At 35.8% G+C, this 18,505-nt stretch overlaps 1 protein-coding gene across 1 annotated transcript; it reads left to right on the top strand.

Moving 5' to 3' along the window:
* The first annotated feature begins 1,030 nt into the window (after positions 1–1,030).
* On the top strand, positions 1,031–16,468 carry LOC120525645 (cysteine-rich venom protein TEL1-like). Its single transcript, XM_039748113.1, has 9 exons — positions 1,031–1,111; positions 1,508–1,576; positions 2,667–2,670; positions 6,805–6,905; positions 7,139–7,229; positions 9,339–9,481; positions 13,093–13,187; positions 14,502–14,584; positions 15,223–16,468. Exons 1-9 carry the CDS (start codon positions 1,109–1,111, stop codon positions 15,231–15,233), a joined length of 600 nt encoding a protein of 199 aa, XP_039604047.1. The 5' UTR covers positions 1,031–1,108; the 3' UTR covers positions 15,234–16,468.
* Positions 16,469–18,505: the final 2,037 nt, after the last annotated feature.

Here is an 18,505-nt window from a genome sequence, read left to right as displayed (position 1 = left end):
CTTGGGTCCTCCTGGTGCACTAAAATGCCTGGCCTCATGTGATAAGAGTATGCAGGCAGTTCCATGAGGATGAAGGAATTGATACCACTGATTGGCCCCCATGCTTGCCTGACCTAAATCCAGTAGAACACCTCTGGGACATTATGTTTCAGTCCATCCGACACCATCAGGTTGCACCTCAGACTATCCAGGAGCTCAGTGATACCCTGGTCCAGATCTGCGAGGAGATCCCCCAGGACACCATCCATTGTCTCATTAGCAGCATACCCCGAGGTTGTCAGGCATGCATACAAACACGTGGGGGCCATACAAACTACTGAGTATGATTTTGAGATTCTGCAATGAAATTTCGGAAAAGTGGATTAACTTGTTGCATTATTTTTTCACGTTGATTTTCGGGGTGTCTTTGAATTCAGCCCTCTGTAAGTTGATAATTTTCATTTCCATTAAACGATGTGGTATCCTTTCATTCCTATATATATATTTATATATAACTTCTCTAATAAAAACTAATGCAGACACATTTTAAACAATGTTCTTCTAAAATAAGGAACAATCTTATTTGCAGCTTACCTTAGTTATGACCTGAAGTTATCTTTTCTTAGCAGACTGTTGTGTAAGCTTTTTAAGCAATAAAAACCACCCCAGAAGGCATTGCTCACTTCTTAAAATAATGTCTTGACATGACTTTGGTTACCTTTAGTCAAAGCAGTCTGGCCTAAAATCTTTCAGTGATAAGAAAAAACAACTTTCCTCTGTCATTATTTAGAAAGTAAGCCACATATTTTGTCCATATTTTGCCCAGCTGATGATAGCATGAGAAAATGTCAAAACTGTTATTATATAGGATTACCAGTATTATTAGTTAAGCCATTAGTAACATGTTATCATTTTCTATCAGGGAAATTCATATCTGAAAAAACACCCGTAGAATCCCATTAAACTTGCAAGGTATTTTGAAATACTGTATGTTATGTTACTTAATCAGTCACGTGTATTACCAAGGAGTTTTCATAGTGTATAAATACTGCTGTATGTTTGTGTAGGACATATTGTCAAAGTTATTGCGAGACAGATTCTTCTTTTTCTGCCTTGACAGTCTGTTAATATGGTAAGCTGAATCAAAACTACTTTGTTTTTATTTGAAGTGTTTAAACTTTTCTAATTGGTTATATACTGTACCTAACATTGTTATTTTGAATCTCAATTACAGTTTTCTGCTTTTTCATAAAATGTCCAGATAAATAAGCAGAAGCTGGGAACTACTTACATTGCCTACTTAAATACTTTTACAAAATTCAAAATGTTTTACAAAAACCTAAACCTGCTTTATTTAGTTTTGATGTTTGCTATGGTTTAAAACTTTTTTTTTTAAAAAGTGGCATGTTTCCTATTATTACATTACTTAAAAACTGAAAAGTAATACAGTTATATCTTACAATTTTATGTTATTTACAACTACAAAAAGCTCAATTATTATAATATTTTTTTGAAATATTTTCTCTAGATATCCATCATTAGTCTGACTGGAATAATAACTACTTTACTGCAAATTTCCACTGCTCGGGATGATCTGGTAAACTAAGCTGAATTCATTTCTTTTGAAATAGACATATTCTTGCCAGAAAATACAAGATCCATGAGAAGTTACTATAGTTTATGTCTTGAATATTTAATATGAGGGTGGTGTCCATGTACAGTGATTATCATTGCTGCATCAAATGTCCAAAATCAAAGCCTGCTTTGGACACAGTCTGTCTGGAGCCTGCATGTTCATCTCATTTCTCGGTTAGTTTTCTCTTGGTATTCCATTTTCCCCAAAAATTCCAAAAGACATGCAGATTAGATTGACTAGGGACTCTAAACTTCCCTTTGAGTTTTTAGTGATAATTCCACAAATGGTTCTGGCTTGGTAACTTTGCTTTATAAGAAGTGGGTATGAAAAATTAATTTCTTTTCAGTAAATACTACACCATGACATTTTGGTTTGTTCTAGGTGTGCAGTATCTACATTATGGATATTCTAAAATTTTGTATTGGAACAAAATGCTGAACTTTGTGCAGCATTTAATAATAATAATAATAATAATAATAATAATAATAATATTACAATTTTAACATTTGTCATAGATTATCAGCTAAAAGAAAATGTAATTCCTAAGGATCACATCATACTGAAATTACAAATGCCATGAAGACGCACATTTTGAGCACTGAACCATCAGGTTCACAGTGGTCAGTACAGCTGATCTGCAGCATTACAGAACTGAAATAATTTCATTTGTTTAATGAACATGAATTTTTATACTACAACAAGTCTAAACACAAATGAATGAGTGTGAGTGTGTCCTGTGACAACCAGTCCTGTCCAAAATTGTTTTTTCCCTTGTGCAGATATTGCTAGAGTAATCTCTAGGCTTATGTGGATGTCTAGGAAAAATAGCTGGACAGATTCATTTTTTCCATGTAAGCTGAAATTTTCAAAACAAACCTCAAAGGAACATCACTGTCTTCATTTCTTTACATTTATTTCAATATTCATGAGCTCAGTAAATGATATTGTATGCAGATTGATACTATTTTATTAACCTTCATATCCAACATTTTAATTTTTATGTTCTTCTCTTCCTTTTTTATGTTGTTTTGTACACTTTCTGGAATTACAGTCAAGTAAGTATCATGTTTTCATTTACCTATACAGTTCATATGTTTGTGGAACTACAGTGTTGGTGTCCATACTGTAGTTACTGAAACATCATTTTTACTTAAAATGGTGAGGCATCTGTCTCTCTCTCTCTCTCTCTCTCTCTCTCTATCTCTCTCTATATATATATATATATATATATATATATATATATATATATATATATTATATATATATATATACACTCACCTAAAGGATTATTAGGAACACCTGTTCAATTTCTCATTAATGCAATTATCTAATCAACCAATCACATGGCAGTTGCTTCAATGCATTTAGGGGTGTGGTCCTGGTCAAGACAATCTCCTGAACTCCAAACTGAATGTCAGAATGGGAAAGAAAGGTGATTTAAGCAATTTTGAGCGTGGCATGGTTGTTGGTGCCAGACGGGCCGTTCTGAGTATTTCACAATCTGTTCAGTTACTGGGATTTTCACGCACAACCATTTCTAGGGTTTACAAAGAATGGTGTGAAAAGAGAAAAACATCTAGTATGCGGCAGTCCTGTGGGCGAAAATGCCTTGTTGATGGTAGAGGTCAGAGGAGAATGGGCTGACTGATTCAAGCTGATAGAAGAGCAACTTTGACTGAAATAACCACTCGTTACAACCGAGGTATGCAGCAAAGCATTTGTGATGCCACAACCTTGATGCGGATGGGCTACAACAGCAGAAGACCCTACCGGGTACCACTCATCTCCACTACAAATAGGAAAAAGGCTACAATTTGCACAAGCTCACCAAAATTGGACAGTTGAAGACTGGAAAAATGTTGCCTGGTCTGATGAGTCTTGATTTCTGTTGAGACATTCAAATGGTAGAGTCAAAATTTGGCGCAAACAGAATGAGAACATGGATCCATCATGCCTTGTTACCACTGTGCAGGCTGGTGGTGGTGGTGTAATGGTGTGGGGGATGTTTTCTTGGCACACTTTAGGCCCCTTAGTGCCAATTGGGCATCATTTAAATGCCACGGGCTACCTGAGCATTGTTTCTGACCATGTCCATCCCTTCATGACCACCATGTACCCATCCTCTGATGGCTACTTCCAGCAGGATAATGCACCATGTCACAAAGCTAGAATCATTTCAAATTGGTTTCTTAAACATGACAATGAGTTTGCTGTACTAAAATGGCCCCCACAGTCACCAGATCTCAACCCAATAGAGCATCTTTGGGATGTGGTGGAACGGGAGCTTCGTGCCCTGGATGTGCATCCCACAAATCTCCATCAACTGCAAGATGCTATCCTATCAATATGGGCCAATATTTCTAAAGAATGCTTTCAGCACCTTGTTGAATCAATGCCACGTAGAATTAAGGTAGTTCTGAAGGCGAAAGGGGGTCTAACACCGTATTAGTATGGTGTTCCTAATAATCCTTTAGGTGAGTGTATACTGTATATATATATACATACATACATACATACATACATATATATAGTCATATGAAAAAGTTTGGGAACCCCTTTCAGCCTGCATAATAATTTACTCTACTTTCAACAAAAAAGATAACAGTGGTATGTCTTTCATTTCCTAGGAAAATCTGAGTACTGGGGTGTTTTCTGAACAGAGAGTTTTATAGAAGCAGTAATGAAATTAAATCAAATGTGAAAAACTGGCTGTGCAAAAATGTGGGTACCCTCGTAATTTTGCTAATTTTAATCCATGTAACTGCTCAGTACTGATTACTTGCAACACCAAATTGGTTGGATTAGCTCGTTAAGCCTTGAACTTCATAGACAGGCGTGTCAAATCATGAGAAAAGGTATTTAAGGTGGTCAATTGCAAGCTGTGTTTCCCTTTGACTCTCCTCTGAAGAGTGACAGCATGGGGTCCTCAAAGCAACTCTCAAAAGATTTGAAAGCAAAGATTGTTCAATATTATGGTTTAGGGGAAGGCTACAAAAATCTCAGAGGTTTAAACTCTCAGTTTCAACTGTAAGGAATACAATCAGGAAATGGAAGGCCACAGACACAGTTGCTGTTAAACCCAGGTCTGGCAGGACAAGTAAAAGGGGCATATGCGCAGAATTGTGAGAATGGTTACAGACAACCCACAGATGATCTCCTCCAAAGGCCTGCAAGAACATCTTGCTGCAGATGGTGTATCCGTACATCTTTCTACAATTCAGCACAATTTGCACAAAGAACATCTGTATGGCAGGGTGATGAGAAAGAAGCCCTTTCTGCACTCACGCCACAAAAAGAGTCGCTTGTTGTATGCAAATGCTCATTTAGACAAGCCAGATTCATTTTGGAACAAAGTGCTTTGGACTGATGAGACAAAAATTAAGTTATTTAGTTATAACAAAAAGCGCTTTGGATAGTGGAAGAAAAACACCTGCTATCTACTGTCAAATTTGGTAGAGGTTCCATCATACTGTGGGGCTGTGTGGCTAGTTCAGGGACTGGGCCCCTTGTTAAACTCGAGGGTCAGATGAATTCAACCCAGTATCAACAAATTCTTCAGGATAATGTTCACACATCAGTCACAAAGTTGAAGTTACGCAGGGGTTGAATATTCCAACAAGACAATGACCCAAAACACAGTCTGAAATCTACAAAGGCATTCATGCAGAGGGAGAACTACAATGTTCTGGAAAGTCCGTCACTGTCCCCTGACTTAAATATCATCAAAAATCTGTGGGATGATTTGAAGCAGGCTGTCCATGCTCAGCAGCCATCAAATTTAACTAAACTAGAGAGAGAGAGTTTGTATGGAAGAATGGTCAAAAATACCTCCATCCACAATCCAGACACTCATCATAGGCTATAGAAGGCGTTTAGAGGTTATATTTGCAAAAGGAGGCTCAACTAAGTATTGAAGTAATATCTCTGTTGGGGTGCCCAAATTTATGCACCTGTCTAATTTTGTTATGATGCATATTGCATATTTTCTGTTAATCCAATAAACTTAATCTCACTTCTAAAATACTACTGTTTCCATAAGGCATGTCATATATTAAAAGGAAGTTCCTACTTTGAAAGCTCAGCCAGTGATAAACAATAATCCAAAGAATTAAGAGGGGTTCCCAAACTATTTTATATGACTGTATATATATATATATATATATATATATATATATATATATATATATATATATATATATATATATATATATATATAGTGACACGTGAGTCGCTGTCTTACTCCCCAAAAACGAGGCTGAGTCTCAGTACTTTAGCAAACCCAGCTTTATTCAACTTGAAATTGGAACAGCAGGGTTATTTATTGTAGTGGGATCTACAATATTCCCATACACAGACATAGCAAACAGGCAGGGTTGGGGCCAGGTCAGTGCCAAAGTTATACATTTCCCTGCATTTATACTTTTCCTTGCATCACCCAAAGGCGCCAGGCACTTACTGTATAGCGTGACTGTGATCAGCTTGTAGTTGTTTCTGTGGTGCCATCCTGTGGCGCGGCGAATCTGCAGTTGCCTCGGTGACAGACAAGCAGTCTTCCACAAACGCAGCAATCGCGCTTTAGCGTGTCATCCGATTGTTTGGGTTGGGAGTTGAGGGGTTTTGTTGGTTTCCCAAAACAGTTCAGAAACCTCACTATATATATATATATATATATATATATATATATATATATATATATCGTAATATATCATAATCAATAAAAACTGCCTATGGATACTTAATCAGAAAAACTTATGTCTATGCTTATGTCTAGATACTAAACATAAGTAACCACCTTGCTGGCAACCACTATGATATATCAGTGTTTTAATTCCTCAGTGAATCTGTATGTTCACTGCCCTTGGTCAACAGAGTATCTGGTTATAGTCATGGGGCCCTTTTTATCATAACAAGGGTGGGCAGAGTCAGTTAGACTCACGGTTCCATTTCATAACTGAAGACATCTGAACGATGAAGGAAACAAACTGACACTTTTATCATTTTGCATACACCTTCCTTGTACCTCTTAAGTTTGTCCTTCTAAGGACAGTAGAGTGATAACAGCCTTATGTGTCTAAAACATTTTAAACATTCTAAAAGTATTTTTCCCAGCCTCAGCACTAAGGGAAAATTTAATGCAAAATGATTTACTCTGATTTTTTTACAAGAATTAATGTGTTTTTTGTCAACAGAAATTTTGACTACTGATCCTAATGTGCAGAAGACCATTGTTGACAAACATAATGCTGTGAGAGGATCGGTACATCCAACTGCAGCAAACATGCTAAAAATGGTAAGTTATGCGTCTATGTTATATTTAGTGAAAGCTTGTATTAAGTGTTATATTATACCTTACGGATAAGGAGTGTTTTCTTCATGCCGAACATTTTTAATTAGAGTATTTAATGCATGTCATTTTTCCAGTTTTTAAGCTGATTTTTGGTAAAGGTTAATAATTATTCATTGTACAAGACTACAATCATTATGTCCTCACTTTTCCACTGTTTTTTGTCTCCATAATTGAAGAAGTGGAATACAGAGGCGGCTGCCAATGCTGAAAGGTGGGCCAGAACCTGCTCGATGAATCATAGTCCCTCAGAACAAAGAAGAATCAGTAGTATGTTTTACAGCAAAATAATTAGTTTTATTTGCATTTCTAATCATTAAAAATTTATGCCTTTTTAAGTGTGGATGTGTGTGTGTGTGTCAGTGGGCCCTGTGATGGACTTGCTGCTTTTTCAAAGCTGTTTCCTACTTTGCAGCCAGTACTGCTTGGGACTCGCTTACGCCCTCACACCCATGAAGTAGATTAAGGTTTGAAAATATTAGAATTTGTCAATATACAATAGAGAAATCAGAACGTCTGCACTTTCGTGTGACAAAACAACAGTGTATTTACTGAAGAGTATAAAGGCATCTTGCTCGTCCTGTATTGGGCTCCGAAGGGTGAAATGGCAAGTTCAACCTTTAACATATATTGCCTATAACATGTTATTACCCCCATGGAAGATTTCACATTTTTGTAAATAATTTAGACCACTTTGCAGAGAGCTGTTTTCACTATGACATTAAAGAGTATTTTTCCGTCAAAAAAGCCAAGTCCACTGCAATTCAGTGTTGTATAACAACAAAATGTGAAAATCACTAAGAAGTGAATATTTTTATAGACACTGTATAATAAAAAAGTTGAAATTTCTGCCTGCTTTTGCTCACATTGTACAAATGTTTCTTTCTAAAAATGTGATTGGCTGTACGTTGCTTTCAAACGGTGTATACCATAAACTGTGAAATCTTGTTTCCCTGCTGGGAGATGTTGATATTAATTCTTCTAATTGAAACATCATATGTAAAAACATGAGTTAATAGTTTATTGTTTTTTATGATTTACACCACTTCACTTCATAATTTCATTATTCTTAAAGGTTGGTTAACGTTATTCAAAGTACTTGACAGATTTAACTTATTCTTATATTGTGTTGGCCTTCTCCCAATGACTTGTTCAATGTTTTGCATTGTATTTTGTGATTATATACTTTTCTTCAAAGATAGCTGTACTTAAAAGTAGTGGTCTAATTTATATAACAATCAACATAACAAGAAAAACACAACTAAGGAGTTGTGACATATGTACAATGATAACTTCTGATAAAATGGACCTATCTTCTTCAAAGAAGTTGCATCATGTTTGCCTTGTTACAGGGTCTATGCCTATTGGTTTTGGTCCAGTTTAGCCCATTTCTTATCCCCATATCCTTCAGATTTATAGTTGTCAATTTACAAGTGACAATATCTGAAAGATTCTTTGGTCTACCAGAGCATATACTTGATGATGAGGAGAAACAAATGAACACACACAAACACAAATAAAGACACACACAAGATAGATTTAATTTCCCCCAGGGACAAACAAAGTGCTCTACATTATAAATAGCGGAGATAAAACACACAAAACACAGTTCCACCTTGTAACCCTGACTTTTAGGCAATGAAATAAAGCCTGTCTTTACAGAACTGAAGTACAGAAGTTGAGTGCTGTTTCATATGGAGGGTAAACAGGAAGGGGCAGCTCTGGGAAAGCAGAAACAGGAAGTGAGGTCATATGTGGTAGAGTAGGCAATTTGCACGCCTGAAGTGGGGGAAAGAGAGAGAGGATTAGAGCACAACACCAACCCCTTGTTCAGCGGGTAATCACACTTACTCAAGCCCATAAGTTGTCTCCAGTGCACCTGCAATGTGGACAAAAAATCTATTTCATTTCACCGAATATGTTTAATTTAACATTAAATATTATTTAAGTTGCTAATTCAATTCCTGTTCATTTTACTCTGCATTTATTTGTGTACATAATAAATATTATAAAAGTAAATGTATTTTATTCTACACTATTGTACAGTGCAGTTGGTTGTTTTGTATTGTAAACTCTAAACTGTAATTTACATGTACAAGTACAGTATGGATAAATTCCATATCGATTATTTTAGCATTTATGTAAGATCATTTTATAAGTTAAATTTATTTTATATACAGTTGGTTAACAATTTGGAGTAATTATAACTCCCCAGCCCCCTAAAACAAAGTTGTTTCCAAGTTTTTACTTTGTTCATGCTTTGTAATTGTCAGTTAGTAAATATATTTGTTAACACAAGCTTAATAATATAATTTATTTACTCTTCATCCTGACAGTTTTTCTTCTCTTCCTGTCTAATCCTGTCTCTTCATCACTTAGAGGACAGCTGTGGTGAAAATTTGTACATGTCTTCAAATGAAAGACCATGGGAAAGTGCAATTCAGGGATGGGAAGATGAAAAAAAAGATTATGTGTTTGGAGAACCCCCAAAAACTGGTAAAGTTGTTGGGCATTACACTCAGGTAGGTTTTATCTATCATTCTCGAGTCAGAAGAACAGAGTCCAAGAAACCTTTTAATCCAGTAATAGATACATTCATTTAGGTGATTTAGGCATGGTGGTTAAAGCTTCTGGCTCACAGTTCCAGAGCTGCAAGTTCAAATCCTGGATGAGATGTAATCCATGTAGCTTGCCATGGGTTTTTCTCTGCATCCTCTGGCTTTGTGCCCATATTCCAAAGATACTTCTGTTAGGTTACTTGAAAAACCTATATTGTCAATGGTGTGCATGACTGCATCTTGTCATGGACTGACATCCACTTCTGGGTTGGCAGTCCTGCCTTCTGCCTGGTGGGCTCCAGTTTCTACAACCTTAAATTAAATTAAGTTGATTCATCAAATTAATGGATAATTTTACAGTAAAAGGCCACAATTTAGAAATTTGTGACAAAATAAATGTTAGCTGAATATTCATGACATAATGCTCAAGATCCTTTAACATTATGTAATGGAGTGTTAGAAATATACGAGTGCATATCTTAGAACACTTTGAGATGTATAAAAACAAAACTTAAGCTACGCATATTTTCACGGTAGCCCACTACCTTGCACATGCACGTTTCTGCTCAGTTTTGCAAACTGGTAACACCCAGCATCAAAGCTGTGCTAATGTTTCTGATTCACATCTATAATGCAGGTTTTATCAAATACACAGAAATTAATTGCATGTCATTTACAAATTTAATACACTTGATTGTAATCATCCTGTAACAATATAATGGTGCACGGAATGGCCAAAACATTTCAGCTACCATAGCTGCTTTAGCATTGTTAGAAGATATCGCAAATGGAAGAATTAGAAGAGAGCGCATATTTAGAGATGATGATGACAGGCTTCTATGTCAATTTCAATTTCCAAGAGCTATCCTATTGAAAAGGCCAACTTTGAAAGTTCTGTCCACTCTTGGGTTTTCAAAAACAGGAGCTTTTCAGCGTGAACTTACTGACCGATCTAGTATTTCTCAGTCATCACTGAGTCATGCCAGCCGTATAGGATGGTATTATTCGCTTGTCATCCAGACATATAGAATTTCCTTACACTGCAGTTGAACTAGGAAACATGAAAACGCAACGTCTGGTTTTCCAAATGTAATTGGAGCAGTCAACTCCACGCACATTGATATTTTAATGGCACTGGGCAAGTTACCTCAGCCAGGGATAAATCACCAAAAGAATGAGCTGTCATTACATCATATATATCTGGAGAACCTATAAAAATGACAGCTCTGCACAGTCGCAGGTGTTTTTTCCAACTAGTGTGGCAAAAGGCAAGCAGTCCTTTTAAGGATAGTGAGTCAGCAGAAAAGAGACATGAAAAGAGCAGAGAATCAATCCGTTGTGACTCTCGTTACAGTATAAAGGTGCCTTCAGAGAATGAAACTGCGTATGTACATAGAAAGCATTTGTTTTTTAACCAAATAATTTAATTTGTGGTTAATATCACATACAGTGGGATGCAAAAATTTGGGCAACCTTGTTAATAGTCATTATTTTCCTGTATAAATCGTTGGTTGTTACGATAAAAAATGTCAGTTAAATATATCATATAGGAGACACACACAGTGATATTTGAGAAGTGAAATGAAGTTTATTGGATTTACAGAAAGTGTGCAATAATTGTTCAAACAAAATCAGGCAGGTGCATAAATTTGGGCACCGTTGTCATTTTATTGATTCCAAAACTTTTAGAACTAATTATTGGAACTCAAATTGGCTTGGTAAGCTCAGTGACCCCTGACCTACATACACAGGTGAATCCTATAATGAGAAAGAGTATTTAAGGGGTCAATTGTAAGTTTCCCTCCTCCTTTAATTTTCTCTGAAGAGTAGCAACATGGGGGTCACAAAACAACTCTCAAATGACCTGAAGACAAAGATTGTTCACCATCATGGTTTAAGGGAAGGATACAGAAAGCTGTCCCAGAGATTTAAGCTGTCTGTTTCCACAGTTAGGAACATATTGAGGAAATGGAAGACCACAGGCTCAGTTCAAGTTAAGGCTCGAAGTGGCAGACCAAGAAAGATTTTGGATAGACAGAAGCTACGAATGGTGAGAACAGTCAGAGTCAACCCACAGACCAGCACCAAAGACCTACAACATCATCTTGCAGCAGATGGAGTCACTGTGCATCGTTCAACCATTCGGCGCACTTTACACAAGGAGATGCTGTATGCGAGAGTGATGCAGAGGAAGCCTTTTCTCCGCACACAGCACAAACAGATTCGCTTGAGGTATGCTTAAGCACATTTGGACAAGCCAGCTTCATTTTGGAATAAGGTGCTGTGGACTGATGAAACTAAAATTGAGTTATTTGGGCATAACAAGGGGCGTTATGCATGGAGGAAAAAGAGCACAGCATTCCAAGAAAAACACCTGCTACCTACAGTAAAATATGGTGGTGGTTCCATCATGCTGTGGGGCTGTGTGGCCAGTGCAGGGACTGGGAATCTTGTTAAAGTTGAGGGACGCATGGATTCCACTCAGTATCAGCAGATTCTGGAGACCAATGTCCAGGAATCAGTGACAAAGCTGAAGCTGCGCCGGGGCTGGATCTTTCAACAAGACAACGGCCCGAAACACTGCTCAAAATCCACTAAGGCATTCATGCAGAGGAACAAGTACAACGTTCTGGAATGGCCATCTCAGTCCCCAGACCTGAATATAATTGAAAATCTGTGGTGTGAGTTAAAGAGAGCTGTCCATGCTCGGAAGCCATCAAACCTGAATGAACTAGAGATGTTTTGTAAAGAGGAATGGTCCAAAATACCTTCAACCATATATTCAAATATGCAAAATTCTGGGAGGACTCGGGGGTGAGGCCGTAGATGTGTGCATGGGCGTTAAGTTTTACGTTCTTTGAGTTTAATAAATAGGTACCATGTCAAAATAGGGACTACTTAGGTGCATCTATTAGTCAGTCAGTGCTACACAAAACCAAAGGAAAAGGTTTAGTCTTAAATGACATTTAAAGCATAACTGACAGTGCCAAACTACTTTCTACCTATACTCCATCTTTTAGTCAGTTTCTGCTGTGTAAAATGATCTTGACACACAATTTGTTTGTGTTACACCACAATTAGTTGTACTACTGCAGCTCCTTAAAGTACAAATACTTAATGATAGTCAAAAAATACACAATTTTTCAAAATGTCTTTCTCATTTCTTGTTTTTCATCAAATATTCTTATGTGACAAACAAATAGTAACAATAAATAAGCCTTTGTCATGAAGTAAAATTGAAGTAAGGCTAAATTTTGATGAAGCTGTCAAAATTTGAAATGAGAGTTCTGAATTACTCCAATGTAAAAAAAAAAAACCCAATACATTCTTTTTGTTTTATTTCAACCATTAATATCTTTCCAGTATGCACTGCATTGAGAAAATGCATGATTATGCTTGTGTTTGGTTCTTTATCCACTGTGCTGATGATAGAAAGGCAAATGCTAACAATAAAAAGCCATGTATACATGAAAAAAGCACCACAGCACATTGAAATGTTTATATTTAAAATGTATTTTGTATTCACCTTCTTTAAAATATTTGTGTGAATTAAAAGTATTTGTTTTTCTTTTTAGCTGGTATGGGCGAGTTCCAATCAGGTTGGCTGTGCTGTTGCTCACTGCCCCAGTTCCCAATTTAAATATTTTTATGTCTGCCAATACTGTCCTCCGTAAGTATTTAATCGTGTAGAGTATGCTTTACATTAACAAATTTGAAAACTTAATTCAAAGAACATTAGGTATTTTAAAAGTACTTGTCCTCTTAAAGGTTGCATTAGCAAAAAGCTGAGCATGATTGACAAGAATTCCCAAGCTGTACCAAAAAATGTCTGCTGTTTCCTGTGCTTTACATCAAACAAGCTGTGGACTGTAACAATAGGTCTCACATAAGGAAGGTCAGCTCTCAAAGTTTGGTGAAATTATATCTAAGGTTAGAAACAAAAATTTTATTTCAAGTGTACAAATGATCTTAAAATAGCCCTGCGGTGGGCTGGTGCCCTGCCTGGGATTTGTTTCCTGCCTTGCGCCCTGTGTTGGCTGGGATTGGCTCCAGCAGACCCCTGTGACCCTGTAGTTAGGATATAGCAGGTTGGATAATGGATGGAAGGAAATTATCTTAAAATAATGTGAAAAAGCTTTAGAAAACGCCTTTCAGTAATAAAGTATACAATCACAATTTCACCTGTACCAAAGCTTTGGTAGAAGAAGTGCTTGGAGCAATTTAGATGTTTTCCAAAATAGCCACAGTACTTTGTGACTGGCAGAGTTTTTTCATCAGGACATCAAAAAGATCATACATTGCTCAAATTTTGCCTTGCCATAGATGAATTTTAAAATAAGTATATACGGTTTTAGAATAATGCTCAGGCTTTGCAAATATAACTAACTTCCAATTTAAGAACTTTGCAAACACCACAAATGCAAAGATTTAGTTGAATTGAACTTCCTGATTTATTTGTCTACATGTTCTTTTATTAGAAATTATAAACAACCAGTTTGTTACATTCTGTATGTCAGTGAGGTTTCTAAGCTTTTCAAAAAATCTTTTATTTTCCTCGTTTCAATAATGCTTCTTAATGTGTGAGATTCTTAGATGGAAATGGTGAGTATAATCAAAAGGGTTGTGTATGGTATTTGTACAGAATTTGTGTAATATTTTAGAGCCTTTCAGTTACTGAATGTTTTTAAGAACACATAATAGCAGAATATTTATTATGTTTTATTGTTATATATTATACTTATTATTTCATGTATTCATGTCATATTTCAAACTTTTTTGTCAAAAATGATTTGATTAAAATACTGTATATACAAAATTTAATTATTAGGAAAATAGTAGGTTTTAAATCAACAATATAGTCACTAACTAAAAATAGGAATTAAAATACATAATTTCCCATTTTTACTTACAGTATATACTGTAACTTGTAAAGAAAAGCTAAAATATTAACCTTGGCTTCTACTTTTTATTTTGAATTTAACAGAGGAAATTTTATAAAATCCAATCCATATACACTCGGTGCTTCATGCAGTTCTTGCCCAAAATCTTGTGAAAAAAATCTCTGCAGTAAGTATTATATAATGATTCAATTGTACAGTAGTTTTAATCAACACTATTGCAGTATCACCCTCAAACAGCAAATCAGAAATTGAGAGGCCATCCTTTTACACTGCATTAAGGTGGAGTGGATTCTCTTAGCAGCTTTACTGTCTTTGATTTATTGCCGACCTGACTCTGAACATTTAATATTACTTTGTGAGTCTTTTTTAAATATGTGCAGGATTCTGAACCTCACTTAGATTTCACTCATCAGAACTGTAATCTATCTATCTATCTATCTATCTATCTATCTATCTATCTATCTATCTATCTATCTATCTATCTATCTATCTATCTATCTCTGCTTGCAAATATAATGTGTTAAACTTATTTTCATGCTGGCATATCAAATAAGTTACATTATATAAGCATTGTTGCAGTCAAGCAGCCCAAGCATTACTTGATGACGGCTCCACTCTTAAGATTATTGCTGTATATAATTTTTCTTTTCATTTTAAAGCCTGGGGAGAATAGTTTTTCATTAAAAACTTTTAAATCATTTGCTCTGTAAACTCCAGATATCAACTGCACCCCTGTAAAGCTGGCTTCTACTGTGTACATTTTTTTTATTTGCATACTTATACTTATTTTTTCTTTTTTTTTAGCTCATCTTTGAGTCTGCCAAGAGAAACTGCTTCCTAAAATCCTATAACCAATCTAAAGCAACAAAAGTCTTCTTATTTTAGTACAATTAAGATAATCAAAGCAGATGCCTTATGTAACAACCATTAAAATTTCTTATTATAAAATGTTGACTTTTTAAGACTTTAAATCAGAAATAAAAACATGATTTAACAACATGGAAATTTAAATTCATATTTGCATTTAAAATCCTGCTTTTTTAATAAATAAAAGCCTTAGCAGAGACATCATGGCTATTCCTTTGTTTTTCTGTAGCTAAACACATTTCTGTCTGTGTATTTCTTCACAGTAATGGAAACAGGCAGCAGAAAGCTTGATGCTCTGTCATGTGCACTTCACCACGGGCTCTTTGTGTGCTTTAAGCTTTTAGCTGATTTAAAGTACTTTGCTTGTTGGAATACAATGACTACCAACAGGTAAATTACCTGACTTAAGCCAAGATGACAAACAGTAAGATAAGTCAAATATATGTAAACTGAATAATAAATGCCTGAAAACAATGGAAAAATAATCCTTTAAAATGACAGTTATGGGTTGATTCTTCACTTGTTTTTCAAAAATTGAAAGGAGCTTTCTGTAGCAATGAGTTAAAAAACAAAATATTTAAGATAAATTTAATTTACTTTGACTTACTTTATGAGTTACCCTTAACTAAAATAATGCCTTATTTTATATTTTAGCATTTTTAAATTTCCCAAGCACATTCTATTAATCACAAATATCAAAAGATTGATATCCCAGTTTTTTAAAATACAATACCTGTTTGCTTTCATTTTCTTGTACCCATTGATTAAAATCCCACAGTCGACCATAGCTCAACTGAGTACATATTGAGTACTGATTGTAGAGTTTTGATTTTCATGACATTCCTGTCCTCTTCTGGATATCTCCTTGCACTGCACTGGACAACCTGTATGTTATCATACATGGTGAACTTCAGGCACCACCACTAAATCTTGTCCCAGATTGGTATGTGTACATGTAGAGTGGACTCGACAAGAAATATCAAACACGGGTCACAACATAAGGACAGATGTTTGTTCAACTTCTATTTTATATGGTTCATTTTTTACCCTTTTGTTTTTATTTAGTGTACACAAATGTGCTGTTTGCTTCTTTTCTTGAATTTCATTTTGACGCTTCTACTACATATGTTCTGTGGGTTGCTTTGACATTTAGTGGTGTTTAAATTAAAGTTACATGATGTTGTTTTGTGTCAGTTTTGATCAGTTTATTATTTCACTTCTTGTTTTACCCAATCTAAATATGTAATCCTTCCACCCACACAATTTTAAGACCGGTTAATCCAGTTCAGGTTCACTATAGGGCTCTTCCAAAAGTTCTGGGCTCAATGCAGTACAGGACGCTAGTCCTTTGCAGCACATTCTCATGCACACATCCACACTTATTCACAGTGTGGTGTTTAGCCTAATGTTTACAGTTTTAGGATGTGTTAAAGGAGGAATTCTGAAGTATTGTAAAAAAAAAAAAATAAATAAAATGTGGCAGCTTCCAAGGTTGAGTGAATACTATTTATAAGCAATTTTTGAATTCAGGAGTGTCTTGCTGGGTAATAACTTAACCACTAACCACTATGCTCTTAGAATTCTTTACTGCTTATCAAAATTATCAAAATAATATTTTTGTAATTTTAAAACAAGAATACTGCGTTCCACAATTGCTTCTTCCATTCTCCTGTGACCCTGGCATTAAGTAGGTTAATGTTATTTCAGTATACTTAACATTACATATAAATAAATATAATTTACAGTAAATATTTTGGTACATGCAGTAGTTCATTTTTCACAGTGTTTCAAAATAAGGACTGCATTGTTTGATATTTTATTATTATCCTGTTTATTGCTAGCTGTCATGTAACACATTACAGGCCTATTTTGGTGGCAGTGCATCACAAATTTACAATGTAAGCAGAGAATGACATAAAGCCTCCTTATGTAAGTGCTCTGTTGAAGTGTTGCTTACCACTTAAGTTGAATTACCATATGAAACATCCTGACATGTGTTGGTCCATATAAATAATGTTTTAGATGTCAAAAACACAACTATAAGCCCATAATAAAAGTATTATCATACATTCACATCTGAGGACCACCTTGCTGGCACTGTTTAGGTATGCGGTTCCACCCCAGAGCTCCCGCAAGGGTTGGTGTCGCTATCTGTCTTATCTCATTCCTCTGTAGATCCAAGAATGCGCCCCAGAAAACCAGCTGATTACGCCAAATCATCTCTGCAAGTCCCACCCCTTGGAGCTCCTTATGTCCATTTATTTGCTTAATGATAGACACTTTCAGTTACTTTGCAATTAATCAGGGTTGTCCAGCTTGCATCCCAATTATTTATGGGTCTAACCTACTCCATCGGTTAGCCTGTTCTCTCTTTTTAATTCCAGTAGCCCATGCGTCTTCAGTACCCACCATGCCGTTTTACTCAAAATTTCTTTCCAATTAACTCACGCATGTCCTGGGCCCATAACCTGTTGACATGTAGACTATATGTCCTTGCGATGGCAAGAAAACTATTAACAGCGTACGTTTGGGTAATATACTGACGTCAGAAGAATAACAACACTCTCTGAAGCTTCTTGACCATGTCAATACACCAGTCATGCAGTCTTCTTTTTATTATTAAAAAGAAAAAATTATATGCACATGCGCAGCACCGTGCACCAAAATCACGCAAGCACTGAACAAAGTGAACACATCTTTCAATTGAGAGCATTTTACATTTATATGTTAACATCCCCACTTGCTCTCACATTTCCAATTTCATCTTTGTTACAGGTTTTGTCATAATATCAGCAACCATTTCTTCTGTTGGACAGTACTTCAGAGTAATTTTTCCATCATTTAACATTGCTCTGACAAAGTGGTACCTAATGTCCACATGTTTACACCTCTGTCTGCTTACAGGGTTCTTTGCTAGGCAATTGCACCCTGGTTATCCTCATAAATTCCACTGGTTCATGCTGAATTTCACCATCTATTCCTTTTAAGAGCTGGATGAGATACATACCCTCCTGTACTGTGGCAGTAAGTGCCATATACTCAGCTTCACATAGATAATGCCACAGTGGATTGCTTCTTTGTTTTCCATGAAATTAAACACCCCATTTTATTTAGACTGAAACAGTATCCAGTCAGGCTGCATCTATCATCTGCATCTGCTCCCCAGTCTGCATCACTGTAGGCTTGTAATTTTAATTAATCTTCACATTTTCTATAACAT

The sequence above is a fragment of the Polypterus senegalus genome, chromosome 3, assembly GCF_016835505.1.
Source record: "Polypterus senegalus isolate Bchr_013 chromosome 3, ASM1683550v1, whole genome shotgun sequence".
In the NCBI taxonomy this organism is placed as follows: Eukaryota; Metazoa; Chordata; class Cladistia; order Polypteriformes; family Polypteridae; genus Polypterus; species Polypterus senegalus.
Note: the sequence above shows the minus strand (reverse complement) of the source record. Positions and strands in the feature narration are given on the sequence as shown.

Coding starts and splice junctions, on each gene's coding strand:
- LOC120525645 (XM_039748113.1), top strand. Junction 9,482..13,092: donor TTGTTGGGCATTACACTCAG/GTAGGTTTTATC, acceptor TTTTCTTTTTAG/CTGGTATGGGCGAGTTCCAA. Junction 13,188..14,501: donor GTCTGCCAATACTGTCCTCC/GTAAGTATTTAA, acceptor TGAATTTAACAG/AGGAAATTTTATAAAATCCA.